The 21,213-nt window shown below is 38.6% G+C and overlaps 1 protein-coding gene across 1 annotated transcript in view; it reads left to right on the forward strand.

Moving 5' to 3' along the window:
- LOC125690948 (V-type proton ATPase subunit S1-like) overlaps positions 1-17,054 on the forward strand; it is a 53,004-nt gene extending 35,950 nt beyond the window's left edge. Inside the window, exons 7-10 of the mRNA XM_048939799.1 lie at positions 6,341-6,582; positions 7,200-7,253; positions 10,782-11,019; positions 15,271-17,054. Coding sequence (XP_048795756.1) covers positions 6,341-6,582; positions 7,200-7,253; positions 10,782-11,019; positions 15,271-15,480 — 744 coding nt within the window. The 3' untranslated portion in view covers positions 15,481-17,054. The remainder of the gene's footprint in view (positions 1-6,340; positions 6,583-7,199; positions 7,254-10,781; positions 11,020-15,270) is intronic.
- The last annotated feature ends 4,159 nt before the right edge of the window (positions 17,055-21,213 follow it).

Here is a 21,213-nt window from a genome sequence, read left to right on the forward strand (position 1 = left end):
CGACTGAGTATGAAAGACGGTAGTTACTCCATCAAAGTTCGCATTTGAATTTGAACTTACTCAAAATCTTTTGCTACTTTGAACCAAGTTCTTTTTTTGTTTAGTACTATTTCTGATTTAATGTCTGTATAGGTGATGGACAGACATGGATCTGAGAGTTCACGCATTGTATTGGTAGGTTAATTCATACTGAGTCACAGAATTTCAGGGATTGGAAGGGATGTCTAGAGATGATTGAGTCCTACCTCTCTGCTCTGCTAAAGCAGGTTCCCTGCAGTGGATTACACAGGAAAGTGTCCAAAATATCTCCATAAAAGGAGACTCCACAACTTCTCTGGGTAGCCTGTTACAGTGCTCTGTCACTGTCATTGTAAAGAAGTTCTTGCGTATATTTGTTGGAACTTTCTGTGTTGCAGTTTTTGGCCATTGCTCCTTGTTCTTGCATCATCCAATTGCCTCTTGCACTTTAGATATTTATAAACATTTATCAGATCCACTCTTGGTATTCTGTTCTCCAGGCTGAACAGCCCCAGGTCTCTCAACCTCTTCTCATACCGGAGATGCTTCAAATCGTTTTGTCATCTTTGTTGCCCTCTGCTGGGCTCTTGTTAGCATTTCCCTGTCTTTCTTGAACCTAGGAGCCCAGAACTGGATGCAGTACTCTGGATGCCTCACCAGGACAGAGTATAGGGGGAGGATCACTTCCTGCTAGCCGCACTCCTTTTTAATGCACACCAGGATGCCATTGGCCTTCTTGGCCAATTCAAACAGTAGGAATAACAAAAAGCAGTAAAAAAAAATGTGCAGTTTGTTTAGTAGGTAGGAAATTATGTCCTAACAATGTGGGGCCTCTATCTTTTGAAGTACAGGAACCCAGCCTTTGAAATTTTGGAGGAAGCCTTTCACATCATGCCTCCTGGTCTAGTGTTTATGATGTCTACATCTTTAGATGACTTAGGACAGAATCATACAGAAGCACAGAATGGTTGTGGCTGGTAGGGATGTCTGGGTCCATCTGCACCAACCGCTGCTCCATCAGGGACACACAGAGCAGATTGCCCAGGTGGCTTTTGAAGATCTCCAATGGGGAGACTGCACAGCCTTTGGGCAGCCTGCGCCAGTGCTCCATCACCCACATGGTACAGAAATGCAGTTAGAACCTCCAGTCTTTGTGCCCATTGCCTCTTGTCCTGGCACTGCACACCACAGAAAAGAGAATGTCCTCTTTGCGTGCCCCCTTCAGGTATGTATACACATTGATGAGATCACCACAAGATTTTTATGGACAGGCCCAGTGCTCTCAGTCTTTCTTTACAGGAGTTCCAGACCCTTCAGCATCTCTTTCCAGTAACTCCATGTCTTACATCTACTAGGGAGGGGGCAGAACTGGATGTAGCACTCCAGGCATGGCCTTAGTAGTGCTGAGAAGAAGGGAAAGATCCCCTCTCTTGACCTTCTGGGGACTTTGCGTAATGCAGCCCAGGATTGGCCTTCTTTGTGGCAAGGGTCCATTGCTGTCAGTGTTCAGCTTGGTGTCCACCTTGACTCTCAGCTTCTTTTTTGCCTTCCAGCTGGGCAACTCTCAGTGTGCCCTGGTATCTGGGGCTGTTCTTTGTCTGGTGCAGAATTTGTACTTCACTGTGATGAACTTGCTGAGGTTTTAGTCAGACTATTTCTCCAGCCTGTCAAATTTCCTCTGGAGGGCAGCACAATCCATTGGTGTACCAGAGAATTAATCCAAGGTACATCCAGTCTGCTCAGCAAAAAAAGGAGAGATAGCTTGAGATTTAAATGGAACACAGAGTTAGCCAAATGCAACACCAAAAGCGAGATGATATTTTAAAATAGTACAGAGAGGGGCAAAAAAAGCAACAAAGACAATAACAAAATGGAAATAATAAAAACCTTGAAAAGTTCAAACTCAGAACCAGAGATAACTGGTAACTGCTTGACATTCTACTTTTTTAGAGGCCAAAATATTGATAGGCTATAGATTTGTGCCAATGGTTTATAGGTTTGCTCAAAATAAGTTTGAGCAAAGACATTCCTTCTGCTTGTTCATGATTTTTCTAAGCCTGATTCTGGAAATAACATATTTGTTCACCGATCTTGAATTCTGATACTTATCATTACCATGAGCCTGCAGCTCAGATTTTTGATGCAGTATTTTTTAGCTGAACTGATGTACTGGCAGGGCTGGGGCTGGACTAGTGGTGATGTTGCTGTCTGTGTTGAAGCTGTGATGTTATATGAATTTAAAAAAACATAAGAAACTGACCTTTTTCACAGGAACAAAAGGAAAATGGAAATTTCCGTAAAAGGTATGGAAATGTGCTTATTCTTGGCTGAGACATGAATACTGAGTGATCTCTGATATGCTACAACAGAACCCCAGCAAGCAGCATTATCTGCTGTTGTCCTGGGACCAGCACCACAGCACTCAGCATACAGCAGCTTTCTAGCATCATTTTTAGAAAGATGCCTTGTGATAAACATTGTAATGGTCTCTCATATTAAAAAATTGCAATTGTGCATTCAGCTTGGGGTCCTTCAAGAGCTCTGCTGATGGTACATTAAATGTAGATGCAGTTCAAGCTGTTGAGGCAAATTCTATTCCAGATCCCAAGTATTTGTCTTTGGAGTGCTCTGATCACATGGCTACAGTGCCTTCCCCTCCTCTGATGTTACACTGGGCTCATGATTCAGGCTTAAATTTGTAAGTGACCCAGAAGTATTTTTTATATCCCCTCTCACTTTGAGTTTTGTCTTTGAAATACAGCCCCTAAATATTTTAGGGCTCTTTTCTTTGTGTATCAGAATAAGCTAATAATAAGTTATTATCTGGTCCTTATACTGTATATTCTGTATTTTATTTTGTTTTGCTTTTAATGGAAGCTGAGATTCTATGTAGTTTTGTGATACCAACATCACAGATCATAGTACCAGTATGGAGTCAAGGACTGGGATACAACCCAAAAAGTGGAAGGAAGTATAACCTTCTTCCTCATTCCCCCCTTCTCTCAAAGTACAGAATGACCTTTTTGTTTCCTGTTGCTATTCCAATAAGAGCAACAACTCCACAGAGCTGTGGTTACAGAACCCTGATGTTAGAGATGAAAAGGAGCAATGGACACCGTCAGGACACTTTGTATTCTTACTGATAGTTACACAGTTAAGTGATAGTTAAGTTCACACTTAAATATAGCCATGTACAAGTCAAGAAGTGCAAGACTGAAAAAAAGCATAACCATCTGTTGAACTGTTATCCAAAAATCTTGCTTCTGAACTAATGCAAAATGTAGCCTGTGTTCTGCAGTTCATTACCATTCATAATTTCAGCCAATTAAATTTTATTTCCCAGTATTTTATGTTTGGTTTTTTTTTTTACGTGTATTTGCAAGCATTCAATTTCTATATGTTTGTATTTTCAGATACATAAAATGGCCCCAAATCTTTTTTCTTGTCCCTAGCCATTCTGTTTCAGAACAGCCAACAGTAAGCCAGCCAACAAAACAAATGAATAATTTTGGATCTGTTTGCTTTGAAAAAAAATCAGCATGTCTGTGCATCAAAATGTAGCCAGTTCGGCTAGCTTTCTCCTTTCCAAGAGAAATGATTACAAACTAGATCAAAGGGAAAAATCTTGTCCAAGCTTCTACTGTAGGTTCAGTTAGGAGCCATAGTGTTCAATTGAGATCTAAGACAGTGTCAGTTGCACCCTTTCTTTCCCCCATATCTTGTTTGATCTTGTCTTGTGATTGTTCATTGTAAATCTGAAGTCAGAAATGCCATTGATAAATCCAGGCAAACGACAGTGACTCGCAGTACGTACAGTTCAGATTAGGTAAAGCTGAAGGGGGCACCAAACAAAATACAGTGTAATGGTTGAGAGCACTGTTACTATGAATTGTTTCTAAAAAATCTGATTGATTTACAAAAATTTAGTGTAAATATAATCAATGTCTCAAGGAAGTATCTGTTCATTTACAGCTCAGCATGGAATATACGTTATGGGGAGAGCAGTTTTAATTCAGTAAACTCATGCTTGTGCAGCCACAAAAGGAAACTTAAACAGAGAGATGGGGATGTTTGGGGAGAGCTGCCCGCCCCAAGCTGCAGGATGCTGCAAGGAGCCATTGCTGTCCTCAGCCTTCCAGCAGCTCCTAGGCTGTGTATCTATCTCAGACCCTTTCCTTCCAGCCTCAGGACTGAGCTTTTCTTGAATTGCTACTTTCTGATTGTGAACATGCTAAATTGCCTCAGCCATGGGTACCTCGTACACCTGCAGGCTGACAGGATGAATACACTTGGGGGACGTTCCTCCAGAGAGGGGACACTTTCAGGCTCCCGTTTGGTGGTGTTGTGCTTCCTACCAATAGCAGTGCACATAAGGACTGCTGTTCGTCTGAAACTTTCTCTGTTTTCAGTCACAAATATGACTGACACAAAGCCCACTTTTAGAAATGTGCCTGGCAAGCTGTGTTGCCTCCCTTCTTCAGCATGATCAAATTGGTTAAAACAGGTGTAGTCTGGGAAAACGAATGGATTTCTTTGTCCCTGACACCCCTACTTTACAGGTAAATGCTCTTCTGGTTTGTATGCTTTTTCTGAGACCAAAGGGAATCTTCATGTGAAAGCTTCATGTCAGAGGTACTGGCAGCAGAGCAATAGAAATAAAGCTGCAGTCTCCTGATGATATCCTAATGGCTTTCTTTTTATTTTAAGATACTTTAGACTAATCCCCAAACTCAGCCCAATCACAGTCTCCAATGCAGCATTGTTTTCAGCTATTACCAGGTGGTTTTTAAAGCCCTCCTTAGATGATATGCGGGGCCCACATAGTGAAGTCAATTGTTAGACAGGATATAATTTAGACTTCAGCTCTTCCTCTCAGTTTGAAATAAAATGATTACATTTCAGGAGAGCCTAAGGGAAGATTAAAAGTTTTATATCAAAAGTTGAATATTTTCTTTTGTTGTGCACTCTTCTTTTAAAGGAAATGGTATTCATTTAAAATAATGCATGTTCTGATGTATTTGAAAAGGCACTGCTCTGCATTAAAAAGAAATTCATAAAGTATGCATGTATGGGAGAGGAAGATTGCAATCTTCATTGAGTGTTTAGTTAAAGGATTTCTACTCAACCCATTCTGCTTTGTTCCTAGAATGAGATGGCTATCTGCAAAGACACATTGTAAATAACAGATGTCCCACAGTGTTTAGAGGGCAGTTTAGAGGGTTAATGTAACAAATTTTTGGGGGGGCTTCTCTACAGTCGGATTATAAAGTCATATGATAGCTTCTCTTTCAAACTGGAAAAAAAGTCCTTACCTATCTTTGAACTTGTTAGATATGGTTTGAGACAGTAGATCAACACACTTACACTTCTGGTAACTCCTGTGACACTTCTCATTTCTTATATTCTAAAGTTATCCAGGGGCAAAGGCCACTAGTAGGATGTCAAGTTGTAAAGCTGATGCACGTGTTAAAAATAAATGGCATAGTACAGGTATGAGTAAAAAGTGAAGACATGAACAAAAAGATAGAGTTTTTATCCAGTACGACCAGATAGCTTTTACTGTTGGTATCAGAGGGGCTCTTTTTAGCGAAGATGCCCTAGGCACATTTGCAGGAAGGCACCAATTAAAGGAATTCCTTGAAGCTTCCTTAAAGCAAATGTATCTGTAGTGAAGTCTCTTATAAAAGTTCACCTTCTCATCCAACTGAGTATACATTTTCTTCCAGAAGCCATGAGAAGAGTCTAAATACAGAACTGCAGAGGTTTACTGGCTTGCTTATTAGAATGAAGAGTGTAAAAACTGTTCCTGTTATCAAGGAGCATGGTCACTGAACTGTTAAGTTAAAATTTTCTTGTGATCACAGAAGAGTTGAAATTATTTCGCTATATTGTTTGTAATCTAATTATTTATATGTTAACAGAAATGGATGCTACCGTCTTAAGGCAGCACTAGTGTAGTTTTATATTCATTTGTCTCATATAAGGGGTACTCATTTTACTCACCTGACATGGGAACCAAAGTCAATACCACCCAGTTAGCCACCATGCTGCCCATTAAAAAGGCAGACAATTGCAAATATTAAAATAGTTTAAATGCAGATTTAAGAAGGATAGAGGTTCACTGTGTTCAGTTCAGATTGTATGGGGCCCTGGACAGCCTGGTCTAGCATTAAATGGGGAGGTTGGTGGCCCTGCGTGTGGCAGGGGGGTTGGAGATTCATGATCCTTGAGGTCCCTTCCAGCCCTGGCCATTCTGTGATTCTGTGTGATTCTGTGAGTTCTCTCTCAAAGGTTATGAAGTGTTAATGTGCTGTTATTCCAGATTTCTAGAAAACCTGATGTGATGTGGAAATTAAGACGACAGTTAATGGCTACTGAAGAAGACGACGATTCCTCATATCCACCTCTGAATGTGACCACTGGAAATAATACGTGCATCCTTTTCTATGCTAGTAATTTTAGCCTTGTTGTCAATGGTTCAGTTTTAATAGAATTGACAAAAGCGACGTTTGTTACCCGGAGTGTGGATATTTCTTCCTCTACGTGCTCAGACGCCAACACAACGTGAGTAGAACAAGAAATTTCAGATTTCATATACATATTGTTCTGGAAGTTAATAGAGCAATGGAAAGAATAAAAACTTAATTTTCTTCTACTAAAGCATACAAAATAAAAAAATATTAAATTTAATATTCTTGTACAAAGAAGATTGAGTCAAGACCACAACAATTTTTCAGATGCCTCCTCTACATTTGCTCTTTTTTCCTTCTGCATTATTTAGTTGCTTGCTTGTTTCTGTTTGGTCCAAATGGGTTTCTCTGTGCCCAATCTTGCCATCACAGAGATCTCCACTAGCATTAACAAGATTATTGTTTCATTGTAAAATTCCCTTGAAGTGCAGTATTGCCATTTGGTAGGTGGTACTTCAGTTGGAAATACATTAATGAAACATGATCTCTGCTTTCATTTGTTTTGAAGCACCTGCTCTTGGTTAAAAAAAAAGAAAAACGGCTATAGAAATATTTTGTCATATTTTTCTGTGTGCTTTCTGTACTGTGAACCTTTTCTACATGACTTCTGTAATTGCCTATTGATTTAGAATATTCCTTCTGATTGAAATGTCACAGGGATTTAATTAAGGCTGACTACTCTAACATTAAAAATCTTTTTCTTACTCTTAGACTGTCATTAAAATACACAAAGCCAGTGAATGGAATCAACAGCCTAGAGATAAGGTAACTTATGATTTATTCTTAAATAAATCTTTGTGATGAACGAAGCCCATTTGTAAGTTAAGACAAAGAAAAAAAGTGGTGAAAAGGCTATTAAAATCACGGTTTTGTTTTTTATTGCTGAGGAGTTATCATATACTAAGGAGTATCTAAGCATGCTCAGGTAAAGTTCTGAAAAATAGTGTAAACAATCAATCATTCTGTAAGACAGTGGCACACGAAACATCATATTTTGATGGTAGGGTCAGAACAGGATTTCCCTTCTTAGGGAAATCAAACTTTAATTTAGAAATAGTTCTAGGAGCTGAAGTCTGCTTCCCTTGCCAGGCTTGTGTTTCAACCTGATATGGATTACCAGTGTGCTCTTTCAGAGTTAGCCTGTGGCTAATGAGGGCTGCAAAAACTGATAATTTTTCTGCTCTGTGGATGATGGCAAGAGGAAGCTTCTTCCACTGTAAGAAGGGAAGAGAATATATAATAGGGAAGAGAAAATGAAGAAACAGGAAGACTTGGGATGAAAACTCAAAGAGAAAACATGCTGCTTTTACTTTTGCTAGGGGACTCCAGGATAGCATCTGTACTGCTGTGAGAATTGCCATACAGCTACTGGTCCACTAACCTCAGTTCTTTCCTCAGCAGCAGGAACAGCAGTTAAATGTTTTCTGTCAGAGGCAATGTGGCCTGCTCTTTTCATTTCACTTTATCTCCTGCTTAAAGAGACAGTCATGTCATTTTAGGCCTCTACTAGCTCCTGTAATACAGTATTGCATGGTATATAATATGTACTTAACAGAACCAGAACAGTCCATTGATCTTTTCATGATTCGGGAAGACTTTATTTACTTTGCTCATCCCAGCATGTCTGTTCTCAAGAACTAAAGCCCACAGAGATACATTATAACTTCTGTTCTCCCCTTCTGGTTCATTTCAATTACATTTGCTGTTGAAGATGACTTCTTGGGAAGATTACATTCTGCCTCAGTAGACAGGACATGAGCAGGGCAAAGAGGTGAGAAGGAACAGAAGACAAAGCCATAACTGCATTATTTTTTCTCTATAAAGGTCATTTAATAAAATAAAATGATACCAGACAGGATCATGGTTAAATAGCTCAATTTGTTTCTCTTTAAGCTCAATAAACTCTAACCTCAGCAGTGTAAACTCAATCCAAGCATGTCCTTACCACCCCAAGCCTACCACGTTATGCTGAGCAGCTAGGCATATCCCACCAATAGCTGTCTCTTCTTATGGAAACATGCCTCGCTCTTCCCTCTAGCAAGAGCAGTGGTCAGCCTCCTGCATTTGCCGTAGAAGGATGAACTGTTTTCTGGCTGTGCTGCTTCTCTGGAGAAAGGTACCAAATTGGACAGAAGTGCTAATGCTCTGTCTGGCTGGATAGAGCTTCGTTTCTCTTTTCTCTACTTAAATTTCTAAGAATGTGACTGTTGTTGTACAGCATGTATTAAATAGAATTGCTTCAGAAACTGTGGTGTAAAGTCTGGTACATGTCAATTGTGCTTCTGTTGCAATCTTTGGAACAACAGTAATTCCATATAACTTCCTTTTCAGAAACATTTCTCCTTGCAATGAATAGCCATGTGAGATGGTGATCAGTAACAAGTAGTGACAGTTAGAGTTCACAGGGTTATCTGCCACAAAGGAAGTCTAGCATGCAGCCAAGAACTGTTTGTGCCACAATACTTAAAGAGTATAATGGCTTTGTGAAAGTTTGCTTCCTGCATTGGCTGTAATGTTCAATGTGAGCACAGCATTTCCTGTAAAGGGCAAGATGCATAGCCTTCTAAAACTTGTTTGTTCATGGAGTGTGTTTCCAAAGAACTTCCTTATTTTCACTTCCTTGCCTTCTAAGCAAAAGCACAGAGCACACTCATCATTTGTGGCTGGCACAAGATTTAAGTATGTTTATGTATATATTGTATATTTATGTATATTTATAAAAGGCCATGTCTTTAAGTTGAAGAAGTTCTTTTAGTGCCTGCAGATGAAAATTCAGTTCAAATTGTGCTATATATCAGGAAAGATTCTCACAACTAGTATCTCTGCTAATACATTTATAAGTTGTTTTCATTATAACAATGGGGTAATTTTCCATACATGCTTGTATACTAGATGCAGTTCAAAGGGTGTGTTCTTTTTTCACTGATGTTTATGGCTGATATAGTGTGGAAGGAGCGGTTTAAGTTCAAGACAGGAATGACAAAAGACAGAACATCCTTTGTTCACCTGAATGATGCTTTGAGTTCTATGATTTTATGAAATTATATGAATCAAAACCCACTGATCATTAAAAAAAAACAAAAAACAAACAAAAAAAAACCAACAACCAAGAAAATAGCTCAATGTAGTAATTTTTTATTTTACCCCTAAGGAACATTGATAGTATTGAGTGTAGACTTTCAATTGAATGGATGATATGCTACTGAAAGCAACTGATTTAAACAATCAATGGAGAACTCTATTACTCTGTATTGTGCCTCATTTATAGGTGACTGCGTATTTTTCAAACCTGTCATAATTGCATCTAATTATTACCCTAGATTTTAAAATCCACACATAGTGGTGCCCGTAGTGGTGTGGATAAACATTAGAATATTTCATTTTGAATCAAGTCTGACTTATTGATAAACAGATTACTCTTATAAACTCCTTGTGGTTATATGACTCCACATATCCAGGAGAGATATCAATATGCAAAACAAGTGGGGACTAAGTAAGAAGCAAAAAATAATAAGGAGAAAAGTTTATCATTTCCTGAAGAAATAATTTGATTACCTAAAAGCTACTGGGTAAAAATGGTAAAGATTTGGTCCTGGTATCTATAGATAAGAATTTACTTCTGTATATTCTCAGTTATTTTTCTTTCAGAACATTTGTTCATACTGCAGTGGTAGTAACACTTATTTAAATGCCACAGTTGTAAACTACTGGAAACCACTTTTTGCAAAATGAGAAAATATTCATTTGTGGCTAAACAGCTACACATAGGAAAGTGTGGCTGACAACCCTTCCTCCCCTCTAGTGAGAGAAAACTGTCTTTTACTGTAAATTCAGACATTTGCAAAGATAGATTGCAAGTTAAGCATCTGAATCAAGGAAGAATTACAACAAATCAAAATGGTTATCAGGGCTGTACCTATCATAAAAGCAATTTTTTTCAAAAAATCCTATAAATTGTTTATTGAGAGCCACTACAGGCCTATTGACAGTGTCTTTAAGTTCTGGTCCACTCATGATAAAGTGCTGGTAAGTGATGAGATACTGCATTGGTATAGGCCTTTGAAGAATGAAATCACATTTTCTTGCTCCTTGCCTGCCAAAGATGAGATGTGAGATGAAACCCCAAGAAGCAGTAGAAATGTTCACAAAGGCTATTCACTTATGAACAGTCCTGATGATGTGAGACGCCAGCTGTGATGTACCTTTATTATTTGCCACCAGTGCTTTATCAAATGAATGTTAATTTTTTCCTTCTGGCATTTGGACTTACTGTTTATTCTGTTGTCTTTCTAGGTTTTTAATGACCAATATGTTCTATGGAGGCTCAGCTAGAAATTGGTTCACTTTGGATTCAGTTGAGATTGTACAAGATGAAGAAAAGCTTGCTAAGTATAATGTATCTGTCATCTCTGCTCCTGCAGAGTACTCATTTCATTGTCAGCTGGTGGGAACAAGTAGTCTCTATCCGGCAAGGCTGATTCCATCCAACATGGAAGCAATCAACTGGGATGTTTTCATTTCCAGGTTCCAAGTGAGTACACATTGCTATTTCAGAGATAATTCCAAGAATTATTACTTGCTATTGTAGGTGCCAAATGACACAAATTCATAATGCCCTTACTTTCAATTTGACCTGAGGAAAAATGTAAAAGAAAACCTGTTCCCCCTAGGTGAGCTATTCAAAAAAGGGGTAAAAGAGATGGCAGTTGCTGAACAGTAAGAACATGGAAGTGCAGCTGTGAAAAACAAAACCTCCAAAGTTGTCCTCAGAAAAGAAAAACCAATAAAACCAAATGCGCTTAATCAGGCAAAGAATGACTAAGTCTCCACGCCTGTTTAATGAATTGGGCTGCTGCTGGAAATGTGGACCTCTTAGGTGGGTGGCTTTATGCTGCTTACTTTGTTTTTATTTGATTTCTTTGCTCTTTGTTTACCTAGAAAAGTACAGCTTAGTGTGGTTACAGCCTTCAATGACATAGATAGTCTGAACTCCTACAGACAGAAACAATGCCCAGTAGAATTAAATGTAATGGAAGGTTGGAAGGTTTGCCATGGATTTCAATCAGGAGAAATACTAGGTACCACATGGCCCAGAAGGAAAACGTTTTGCTGCTTTTTTTTTTTTTAATGAAATACAGATCTTCCCTATATTTTGTGTAGATGCAGGTGGGCACTGATTTTCACTTAGGGAGAGGCACATTAGCAAACCAGACTCACCTTGTCAAAGATGAGCTAATCTCATAACTGAATACAAATGCTGGTATAGTCATATAGTCCTTAATAATTTATCAAAAAATCTCAGTGATCTGAATTCACGTTTGACATTTCAGTTTAAACACTGAAATCTCAAAAGAATAGCATTGGTAGTAAGATTTACTTTCCTCCTACTACCCAGAGCTGCTTAGGTCTGTTGCAGATTTGGATTCTAAAAGAAGATGAAATGCAAGTTTAATATGTTTAGTCATTATTCAGCCACACAAAAACACTAGACCTAAGTATCTCTGGCAGCCTTCCTTTTGAATCACTGTTTTTATCTGCCTCTTTGCAGGCTCTAAGATTAAGTCCCACAGTTTTTGAGAAGCAGTACAGCAGTACATACCATTGTTGTGAAGGTTCCTCCTGATGGTGGTGTTTTAAGGAAGGGCTTGAAAATGTCTGAGTCCATGCAACTGGACCTTGTTTAGTCAAATCTTTGAAGTGCAGAGCACAGATTTTGACATCACTAGTCTGTGATCTGTGAAAATTCATGGGTTGTGAAAATACAAAGGGTCCACTTACAACAACCTGTCTTTTCCTAGAACTTCTACCTTCTCAAAGTGTAACGAGAGGTCTTCTTCCTCCTTTAGCAGGAATCCTTTCAGTCTAGTTTTAATAAGAGGAGAGGAAGTAGGTTTACCTACCTTCTTCTTTATTCCTGTGGAGCAACAGCTGCTTCCACTTCCACTGTTCAGATAACAGAACTTTCCTTTGGAACAAGGCCTTCTTCTCTAATCAAGTCTTTGGTGTTAAAAACAGCCTGGAAAGTCTTATTCTGAACATTTTTGTTATATGATTCTGTGTCAAGCCAGAATGTCACCATTTTTTACCACTTTCTAAGTTCTCTCTAAGCTAGATCATACCTTCCCAGTGTTCGTCTACCGATACGTGAAGAAATCTGAATGGTATCACTGTTGGTCTTTGTCCAAGAATGAGATTTGCTAACTCCCAAGCTGTGTTGCAAGATGACGAAAGCACATGGGATGTGCTTAGTGATTGCAGACAGCACAGAATCTGCTTGCTGACACTGGTGAACATCATTTTCATTGTCAATGTTATGCAGTGAATCAGAAATCAGGACCCAGTGCCAGTCTAGCTGGTACAATTGCACTTTACTACTTTGGATGGTCAAAATAGTATCACCATGCTAAAGAGGTTGTAGCGTCTGCACAGTGAAGGCTTCCATAGTATGTTCCAGAACCAGGCTGAAATGATGCAGGTATTGCTTTATTCTGGAGCTATAAAGAACCTCAGTATGATATTGTTTAGACAAAGCCTTTGCCTACAGTGTCACCACTCACAGATGTAACTGTACTAATATCAGTCTGTTATGGCTTTTTGTGGCAAGATTCTTTATGGCTGAAATATTACTATGTTCAAAAATTATAAGTCCAGTGTACATTTAAGATCAGTGAAAACAAGAGATCTTACTTGAAGGCTTTGTCAGAAGCCAGATGATGAGGAGACTCAATTCAGGACAAATAATTTAAAACATGTTCAGCAAATGCTTGCTAGTATGGACAAGACAAATAATGCTAGTCCAAACAGTAAAACCAAAACTTCCACAGAAAGTGAGCTTTGGCTCCTGTATGCTGTATTTTGCATTCATAAAAATTAGAGAAATTTTGAAGTATTTTTAATTTCCTCTTGGTAGAAATGCTGCTAGAAATGACATTTTTATCGCTTAGCTGCGTTGTGACACCCCCACAGGAACGATAAAGCTTCAGAAAAGCTAAAAAAGAATCCTGCATATAATTCTTCTTGAAAGTAGATATCACATTTTAAGAATGTACAATTAAAGCTTTCATCTCAGAGGTTCAATAAGCATAATCATTTTAAAAAAAAAAGCACTAAAGAAAAAACACAAAAAACCACCACCAATAGGATCGACAAAATAAAATACAGTATTTCTGGCTCTAAAGAAGTGGTAATATCTTGCTAAAAAAAATATAGGTGCTAAGTGCTTCAGATTTCCTGTAAAAGTGGTAATGAGATTGCATTGTTTTTCAGAACTTCAGCCTTTTTTTTACTGAAATAATATAAATCATCAACTGCTTTTTATTGTAAATAAATTTTTCAGATTGTATTTCATGACTATTTTACATTTTCATCTGTTGTCAAAGCAGTGGCTTAATAAGAAACAGCTTTGGTAAGCACCTGTATTCTTTGAAACTGCACAGTTACCCAACCCAAAAGCTTACTGCCAGTAATCCTGCTTTAATCAGAACTCTGACTGCCCATAGCGAAAGCATTTAGGATTTGCAAGTAGCGGCAGAGATCTCGCTCGGAAAGGTTCTTCTGCAAGGTCCAAAAAATCTCATGATGTTAAAGTTATCTTTACAACCATGGTACCTTACTCCTGCATGTGATAATAGCTTTATTAATCAGCATTCCACAAGGTTCAGGCATTGCCTTTAACACATATTATATGCATATTAACTTCAGTTGCCTGAACCATAAGTTAACTCAAACTCAGAGTGCTTACTGAAATAGCATTGTCTACAAACTGCAGACAAATTGCTTTAGTTTGTGCAGCATCTTTCATAGGAAGTGCAAAATCAATTATTAACACAACATTTTTATGTTAATTTATCTTAAAGCACAGAGTAATCATAGAATGGGAACACAGAAATTAAAAATCCATGATCTTCTTTTCCCATTTTCTTCCACTGGTTTCCCTTCCTTCTGAAGGAGTGGATGCTTATGTCATTATGTGCCTGTTTCTACACAGCAAATTGTCTTCCCTTTATGTCTTTCAAAATCTTAACTGGTTTTAACAAAAGTTTAAGTATAGTATCAGTCTCAAAGGCATTCAGTTAGTTCATACTTTTTGCAAAATTTGGAGATGGATCAGAATAGATAGTCTTTGACTACCTCTCATGCCTGTTGAAGGTAACTTCTCATTAGTCAGAGGAGGTACGCTGTCCTTTGCCTGTCTCTTCTGCCCAGTGAACCTGTAGAATCCCTTCTTGTTATTTTTTCACACCCTTCACGAAGTCCAGTTCCATATGTGGGCTTTTGTATGTGAATACACAGCATGGAGTCCACACCTCAATGGAGGATAAAAAACCTTACCAACTATTTTCTTAAACTTTTACTGAAACTCAGGTAAAATATTACGTATCATTAAATGCATTTTAAAGTAGGCTCTAGAAGTTCTACTCATCAAGGAGATATTATCTAAAAATCTCCAGATATTTTGACAAATCATATCATTTAGGGAGCCTTGCCTCACGTGCCCTTGAATTTCCTGATTCAGAAGTGGTCATTGAGCTAGGCTGATCACACATGGGGTTTTACTTTCAGAACTAATACAGATTTGTGAAGTGGAAACACAACTCTCTCTTGCCAAACGTATAACTTCTGCATCTTAAATTTTTAAGTGGAAAGAAGACCTGGAAAATTGTTATGCAAAATAATTTGTTCTCACTCTTTTTTAATGGGCTGAGCGAGAGTGGCATACATTCTGGAAGTAACGTCTGTATTTTACATTTAATCTCACTCATCTGTCTTTCTTCATTCTCAGATTCAAGGATTCAACGTGGAAAATGGCCAGTTTTCCTATGCCAGCGACTGTACAGGTTTCTTCAGTCCTGCAATCTGGATGGGCTTGGTAACATCTATAATTTTACTGTGGATCCTGACCTATGGAATCCATATGATCATGCAGCTCACAACAAACAGCAGATTTGATGATCCCAAAGGTCCAGCTCTGTCAGTTCCTCAGACAGAATAGCTATGGATTTATTTGATGCTGCTTCAGCTTTTCCTGGGTTGATATTTATGATTTTTATAAGCCTCCTACTGTCTGACATGTGTAGCCTAAAAAGTCATCGCAGAAAAGGATAATCAAATGACATATTAAAAGGATACTTATGGTTAGCAATAATAATAATAATTCTACTTGTTATTAACTTTCATTTTTTTAATAATGTTCATTATTAAGGTCTAAGGTGAGGTTGTCAAGATTATTACTCTAGCTATTAAAAAGACCAGAACAAGCTGCCTTCAGATTAAATATTTTTGGCAAAGAAAGACTATCAAAACAGAGAGAAATGAGAAGGATTTATAAATAACTAATTCAATAAGAAACTGAAATATTATCATACTAAGTATGATTAAATGTGCCAGTGCAGATAGAAATAATGTAATTTTCTTAGACTTCTTCCTTTGCCAGGTATCTTTGGAGTAGTTTTGAAGTTGTAAAAAAATGGGAAAAAAGACAGTGGTACTGTACAGTTTAAGTCTGAACGTGTTCATGGTCATCTCACTGCTTCCAGAAGCCTGATAGAGCTCAGTGTGATTAATTCTTTTGCAATTAATTAATAAAGAGACTACAACCTCTCACTGATCCATCTGAATGTGGTGGGAATTGCTAAATATTATGGGACAGAAAATGGAAAAATGGTGAGAAAAGGTAAAATAATATTTTTATTCTTTTGTTAGAAATGTATTTTTAAGACTGTACACGTTCTGTTACTAGATAAAGAACAAAAAGATACAATTTAGCAAAGTTACAAAGCCACACGAGAAAAATTCTATTCACAGAATTGCGTTAGACAGGCACTGTGCAAAAATAAGTTGGCGGAAGAGATAACTGGACTTCATTAATCCCCTCTTTGCAGAATGAGTCTTCCTTGAAAACTGACGTAATAGTCATGAAACTGATAGCTAGGACAAAGGACATTACAAGGGACTTGGTTTGGAGAAGACAGCTTTCCTATGACTCTTCTCTAGATTCACCGAAGTTTAAAATAGATTCTGTTCACTGGTGCTGATATATGAGAACTGAAGGACAGCTATACAAGGCCACAGGGGGCCCCCAGTATTTTATGCTGCCCTGCAGCCATGGAGGGGAACAAGACCCTGATTTCAGCAGGGCTAGGCCTCAAGAACTTCTAGCAGGATTTTGCACCTGCCTGTGTTTGCCTACTTTGCCGAATAAAGTTAGAAAGCTGCCAAGGGCCTCTCAGTTCTGTGTTCTTCTGTTTTCGCAGTTGAGCTTAATCACAGGTACACTTGTTAAAACACGCCTGCTTCAGGAACAGTTCCAGCGAGAACATTAACTGTGTCTGGAAGGTGTGAGCCTTCGTGACTTAACCTGGAGCTCATTGAAGTTATCAGAAGTGTTTCCAAAGACTTCTGTCAGTGCCAGCTCATTCTCTACAGAGTACAAAATAATGAAGAGGGGAGGGTGGCAAAGAGCACGGCTAAAAAAAAAAAACAACAGAAACATAAATAAATGAAACTTTATTGACAGTTTCTATTTTTTTTCCCTCAAAAACAAAACAAAAAAAAAAACACCCCAAACCTAGAGCACAACTTGAGAAAAAAAATGATTTATCTATGAGAAGTCAAGAAGGTTAAAACAAGAGAAAAACCGAGCTGAAACATAAAAGTATTGAAGCCATAAGATATTTAAAGCATTTCGTGTCAAAACTCAGCAATGATCTCTTGTTGGAGGGGAAAGCAGAGATGGAACTACAGTCTGAGTCAGAACAGTTCTGACTCCTGTTCATGCTATGGGTACTGCCTTGCTGTACTGGTTTCTCTACTTGTAAAATGGCTTCTTTCACAAACTGTGTGGAAACCCATAAATGATTTGCACTGAAACAGAATATAATGGAAACACTCTAAGAGTAGTATTTGTATGTAGACCATAGAGGAAATTAAGTCATTCCATCTGCGAAGGCAAGACTCGATTAATTAATTGATTCCTCTCTTTCTTCTGGGAGCCTGGTAGATAATTAATTTGCAAACATGTATCAGCTGAATTAGGGAGTGTCTGGAAATTAGAGAGCTTCATAATACTTTCAACATAAGCTATAGGGGAAAAAAAAACAAAAACAGAGAAAATAACCTAAGATACAAGAGGAAGTTTGAGTATTGGATATTGGTCACTGCTGGCAGAATGTCTCAGCAGGTGGTGATGATTGTAGGAGCAAGTATAGTGACAATCTCCTTGTGTTGCCCAAGGGAAGCAGATAATATGCACTTAGCCAAGAGGGCCGGAAGTTTTTCTCCTGCACACTGTTGTTTCTACTGTATCTTGGGGTGAGTAGACTGTGGCCCAATGTCAGAAGCCAGCCCAGCTGCTTTCTTACTGCTTGTCCTTAGTAGGCCAGGGGGGAAAACAGGATGGAAAAGATAATGGGTCAAGATGAAGACAGAAGTCACTTAACTAGTCACTGTCATGGGCAAAAACAGGCTTGGAAAATTAATGTATTGCCTTTTGAAATAGTGGGATAGTGAGAAACAAAACACTTTCAGTTAGCTCGAAATAATTATGCCAAAATATCTTAATAATCTTTGAGTAAAGGGAACCAGTCTTACTCTTTTTGCTAGTAAATATTCTCTCAGATTAGTTTGTTCCCTACCAAAATTTAGCAGTGTAAAATAAAAGAAAGAACTGTTTCTTTAGAACTCAGATTTCTAAAAGCTTAAAAAAATATTGAAGTGTAGGGAAAAAAAAAAAAAAAAAAAAAAAGAAAAAAAAGAACCAAGATCTTGCCAAGGGGTGGTTCCCTAAGTAACTAGTCTCTCACTTCCAGAATGTGGGTCAGTGTCTTTCCTAGTCTTCCTACCTGTGTGGGTGGAAGGAAGGCTTATTGTGGTGACTGAAAGACAGGAGCGTATCACCTGCTAAAGATGTGCCATAAATGAAGAAGCTGCCTGTTCTTCGTCACGACTTTTTGTACACCTTCTGATTCAACGAAGATTGCTTGCTCTAGATTAGCTGGATTTCTCTATACCCCTGGACCTGGTATGTTCTTGAATTATTATAATTGAACTTAATTTTAGACTGTTTTATATATAATTTATTACTATCATGAATGAATGAACATATCTTTTCAGCTTTGCAGATGGCAATGTGGGTGTGAAACTCATTTCCAGTCTTAGTATTCCTGTAACTAGTTGTGTAGACATCACATAGAATGAAGGACAGTGGCCATGATGTCATATGCAGTTTTCGTTAGTTATTGAAAACTGTGCAATAATGGTGTTTTAAATGTTGGAAAAAAAAATCATAAAAGTTCCTTTGGAGGATGGATGTGTTAAGGACATGCTGATGTAATGTTAAAATTGTAATTTTATATTTCATATTTATCCCAGATAAATATGGATTCATATATATAGTGAAGTGATAATTCTGCCAATTAATAAACATCATTCACTGGAGCATACTGACATGATTTGAGATGTTACTCTCCTTGTTTTTCATCCATCTGTAACTGTGCCTCAGCTGTTCATTCAGATCACACTGCTGTGCTCTCTTTTCCATCAAGGAGGTAATATATCATTTTGCACAAGAGCAGATGAGACACAGGTGCCTGTCTGGGTCTGTCATTCTTGCAGCTGAGTAATAAAATTCTGGCTGTGGAGCAAAGCAGATAGCTGCAAACATTGATGTCTTCACACATTACATTGATATTGGTGAAGGATTTTTGTCATACTTGTCGAAAGGGGAAACCAAAGCAGCCAGGTGACTTGTCAGGGTGAGGGACCACACTGCAGGCAGCCTTAGAGGCTATTCTGGGCACTGTTTTCTGTCACTGCCTGCCTGAACGCAGTGCAGCTAACCACATATATGGGGGCGGTGTCAGGAATGCTCTTGTATCCAGCTGCATAGACCAAAGCTGGAGATACATAGAAGGCCCTGTGGCCCAGGTTTGGCCTGGACCTCTCTATTTCTTCACATTGTTGTTGAATGAAGATGTCCCAAGCCTTCAATGGTCTCAACCCTTATCTTTAACAAAAAGAGGAAATGTAGAAGACAAGGGGCACTGCGGGCCCTCCCGTTTTCCTCAAAAGACTGAGTTGAAGTCCTTACCCATTCAATGGGCTGCCAGTCCCACACCCCAATGGACAAGCACAGGTGGCTATGAAGGGCCTGCAGCTGCAGGTGAGGGCGTGCATGCCTGTGTGATGCTGGGCTACTTCAGAAGGCTCCCAAGTCTTCAGTATTGGCTTCCAGAGCTGCAGCCAGGGTTGCCTGCAGGCTGAGGCCAGAGCCCGTGCCTCAGCAGGCCTCCAGGAGCCCGAGGTGCCTGAAAGGGAGATGGCAGTGGGAATGCTGCCCAGGGTGTTCTGCATTTGTCTTACCACATGCGTGAAACAACAGAATTGGTCCCCAGAGGGTTTGAACAGGCAGTTGAATTTTGAATGGAGAAGTCTGAGGCTTTATCTCTTTGTAACTAGCTTGTATTACAATTAGAGAACAGATGGCCTGCTTTTTCTTGTGCAGCTTTTGCGGACATATTCTTATATGGCAAGGGTGGCACAGTTGGATGATGTTTCGTTCATTGATTTAGATTTTCACAGAAGTTTTTGGGGGTGTACTGGCTGATTTTGTTGCCAAAATTTAAAACCTTAATGGCTTACTACTGCCAGCTTGCATGGCCTAGTGGTGATGTCTGGGTATCTAAATGGAGAGGAAGAACACCAGGCCTTGCTTTTGTTTGCCTTAAATAGCACAACAATGATTTATTGACTGTGTGGGGGAAACCAGGGTTTGTTCGTGTTCTGACATAATTTTAACCCATTTCTGCTATAATAGCTTTTATAGTACTCTTTGAAGTTCAAGGGGGCAGAAAGGGCTTAGTGGTCATAGATTGTCAGGCTAAGCATGCTTCTGGCAGCTGTGAAAGGACTTAAAGATTAACCAATAGTTTTCTGAGTTGTAATATTTGAAACACGTTCTGGAATAAAGTTAGCGTCAAAGACTTAAATGAGACAGCATTTTGCATATGAACAGCCACCTTCTGTTTGTTGTGAAATTCTTGGTTAGCACATGAGCTGGTTACTTTTACCACCTCCCCTTATCAGAAAGGTGAAGGATCTTTCAGGATGTCATTGTTTTCATCTGGAATAGCCAAAGGTTTCACTTCAAAGATTCAGTAAGAAAGATTGCATGTTACTCATTAAGTCTGCATCTTGTCTAATCAGCAGTGTCTGTGCCTCCTACAAACCGAGGACCAGACTCAGCTGCTGCGCAGTGACTTGTTCCAAAAGCTATTTATGGTGATATGCAAATTTAATCAAAAATTATAGCTCAGGTGTTCCGCTTTGATACTTTAATATATTGGGCCTCCTATCTCAAAGTGAACCACACAGAGATACAACTGCAATATAATCTGTGCTTCACCTTTTGTACCCTTTGTTAAGAAAGGGAAAGGAGCTCTCGCAGCAGAGGAAATATCTGTTAGTGTCCCAAGTGAAATCATTTTATTATTGTCATAAATTATTATATTTTTAGTGCATTTGGAAGAATGCACTAAAGGTCTCTTCCCTCTGAACAAAACATCTAATGCTAAATAATCATTTATTAGACCCTTATAATGCTGTCAAGGAATATAGCGACCTTGCTTTAGTGGCAGTGCTGTGGTCACTTAATACCCGATACTAATGCATGCTTCTCATACAAATAGGGTCTCCAAATCAAAATGTACTAATGAAAGTTGCTTCAACT

Source organism: Lagopus muta, chromosome 1, assembly GCF_023343835.1.
Source record: "Lagopus muta isolate bLagMut1 chromosome 1, bLagMut1 primary, whole genome shotgun sequence".
Lineage (NCBI taxonomy): Eukaryota > Metazoa > Chordata > Aves > Galliformes > Phasianidae > Lagopus > Lagopus muta.